We start from the raw sequence: 2,473 nt of genomic DNA on the forward strand, positions 1-2,473 counted from the left end.
ATGTAATCAGTGACATGTAATCAGTGACATGTAATCAGTAAGATGTAATCAGTGACATGTAATCAGTGACATGTAATCAGTGACATGTAATTAGTGGCATGTAATCAGTGACATGTAATTAGTGGCATGTAATCAGTAACATAAATCCATCTAACTCTGCCAGATGTTCAGGTGATTTTCTCTCTCCAATAAAATGAAACTATTGGAACCGTTAGAAACAGCTGATTCTTTGTTGGTGTTAAACTGTGAATAAATAATTTTCTCCTCTGTAAAAATTGGTAACTTCCTGTTGAGTCATGGCTGTCATGTGTTTGTGGTCAGTCCGTTCATCAGGGCTCTTTTCCCGGAAAACCTGGAGGCAGAGAAAAGAGGACGACCAACCACTGCGAGCAGTAAAATCAAGGTGAGACAGATGGTGACACGTACAATAAAAGATGATTTATTAACAAAGACTTTCTTCAAACATTGAACTGACTGGCTGAGGTTAGTTCAGATTGGGTCCAACAAGTTTAACCCCTCCCACTCCTTTTTAGAAACAGGCCAACAGTCTGGTCCAGACCCTGATGAAGTGCACCCCCCACTACATCCGCTGCATTAAACCCAATGAGACCAAAAAGCCCCGGGACTGGGAGGAGAACCGGGTCAGACACCAAGTAGAGTACCTGGGTCTCAGAGAGAACATCAGAGTCCGCCGCGCTGGGTACGCCTACCGACGAATCTTCAACAAGTTCCTGCACAGGTCTGACCTCAAGCACAAGAAGAACCAGAACCAGAAGCAGATGCTGCTTCAAATGTTCTAATGGACCCATGTTCTGCAGGTATGCCATCCTGACCAAGGAGACCTGGCCTCAGTGGAGGGGTGAAGAGCGTCAGGGAGTCCTACACCTTCTCCGCTCCGTCAACATGGACCAGGATCAGTTCCAGCTGGGAAAAAACAAAATCTTCATCAAAGCTCCTGAGTCGGTACGAAATGTTCAGGAAGTGTTTGTTTGTTTTAAATAAAGTTCTGTTGGTAGAAACACTGAGGTTCCATGATCCTGAAACCTGACCTGACAGGTTCTGTTCTCATTTGTTTCATTTCTGCAGCTTTTCCTGTTGGAGGAGATGAGGGAGAGGAAGTTTAATGGCTACGCTCGTGTCATCCAGAAGGCCTGGCGCAAACACATCGCTGTCCGCAAATACGTCAAGATGAGAGAGGAAGGTAAGAGCATCAGAAGAGTCCCGTCCAACTGTCCAAGCCTCGGTCTCTGAGCAGTCTCTGTTGTCTCTGGCAGCCTCTGATGTCCTGCTGAACAAGAAAGAACGACGCAGAAACAGCATCAACAGGAACTTTGTGGGCGACTACATCGGGACGGACAACCACCCCGAGATTAGGCAGTTCATTGGACGCAGAGAGAGGATCGACTTCGCTGATGTTGTCCTGAAATTTGACCGAAGATTTAGGGTAAAAACAGAACTCCATCAAACAACCAACAAACCACACTCACAGAGCCTAGGATTCTATGTCCTCGTTCTGTTTTACCTCCACAACCCCCCAAACCCCAGACCCTCCCACCCCTTTAACCTGCTAACTGAGGTCTGAGTCTGCGGCGGAGTTCCTTTATGTTCAGTCTGTGGTTCTTTGTGTTCTGCAGACGGTGAAACGGGACCTCATCCTGACACCAAAGTTCCTGTACATGATTGGTCGAGAGAAGGTGAAGCAGGGTCCAGATAAAGGTCAGATCCAGGAGGTTCTGAAGAGAAAGATTGAAGTCAACAAGGTCCAGTCTGTTTCCTTAAGGTACGTCACCAGAACTGGAACTAAGACCAAGAAGATTTACTCTCCAGCATGAACTTGGGTCAGAACCAGAAATAGTGACAAAGTCAAAACTGCAAGTTACTAGTTCTGTCAGAACCAGAGCAGAACCAGAACGTAAACACAAAAACACCCAAAGACGATAAAACCTTCAGATAAAATGAATTTTATTATTTCACATCTGACCCGTCTGTCTGACCCGTCTGTCTGTCTCACAGTACCCTGCAGGATGATATCTTCATCATCCACGAGGCGGAGTACGACAGCGTTCTTCAGAGCATCTTTAAGACCGAGTTCCTCAGTCTGCTGGTGAAACGTTTCCAGGAACGAACCGACAAGAAGCTGCCTCTCAAATTCAACAACCTGTCAGTATAAAACCCACTGTTCCACGCTTCTAAGACATATACCACCCCCCTGGGGCATTTACCCCCCTAAGACATATACCACCCCCCTGGGGCATTTACCCCCCTAAGACATATACCACCCCCCTGGGGCATTTACCCCCCTAAGACATACACCCCACTAAGACATACACCCCACTAAGACATACACCCCACTAAGACATACACCCCACTAAGACATATACCCCACTAAGACATATACCCCACTAAGACATTTACCCCCCTAAGACATATACCCCACTAAGACATATACCCCACTAAGACATATACCCCACTA

At 46.5% G+C, this 2,473-nt stretch overlaps 1 protein-coding gene across 2 annotated transcripts in view; it reads left to right on the top strand.

The window, feature by feature from the left end:
- myo1eb (myosin IEb) overlaps nucleotides 1-2,473 on the top strand; it is a gene marked incomplete in the record, with an annotated part of 29,767 nt that overhangs the window by 19,344 nt on the left and 7,950 nt on the right. For both annotated transcript variants that reach the window (XM_014028541.1, XM_014028542.1), the window contains 7 exon segments: nucleotides 322-403; nucleotides 534-739; nucleotides 819-963; nucleotides 1,087-1,201; nucleotides 1,275-1,444; nucleotides 1,635-1,780; nucleotides 2,014-2,160. In XM_014028541.1, coding sequence (XP_013883995.1) covers nucleotides 322-403; nucleotides 534-739; nucleotides 819-963; nucleotides 1,087-1,201; nucleotides 1,275-1,444; nucleotides 1,635-1,780; nucleotides 2,014-2,160 — 1,011 coding nt within the window.

This window comes from Austrofundulus limnaeus, unplaced genomic scaffold, assembly GCF_001266775.1.
Source record: "Austrofundulus limnaeus strain Quisiro unplaced genomic scaffold, Austrofundulus_limnaeus-1.0 Scaffold778, whole genome shotgun sequence".
Taxonomy (NCBI): Eukaryota; Metazoa; Chordata; class Actinopteri; order Cyprinodontiformes; family Rivulidae; genus Austrofundulus; species Austrofundulus limnaeus.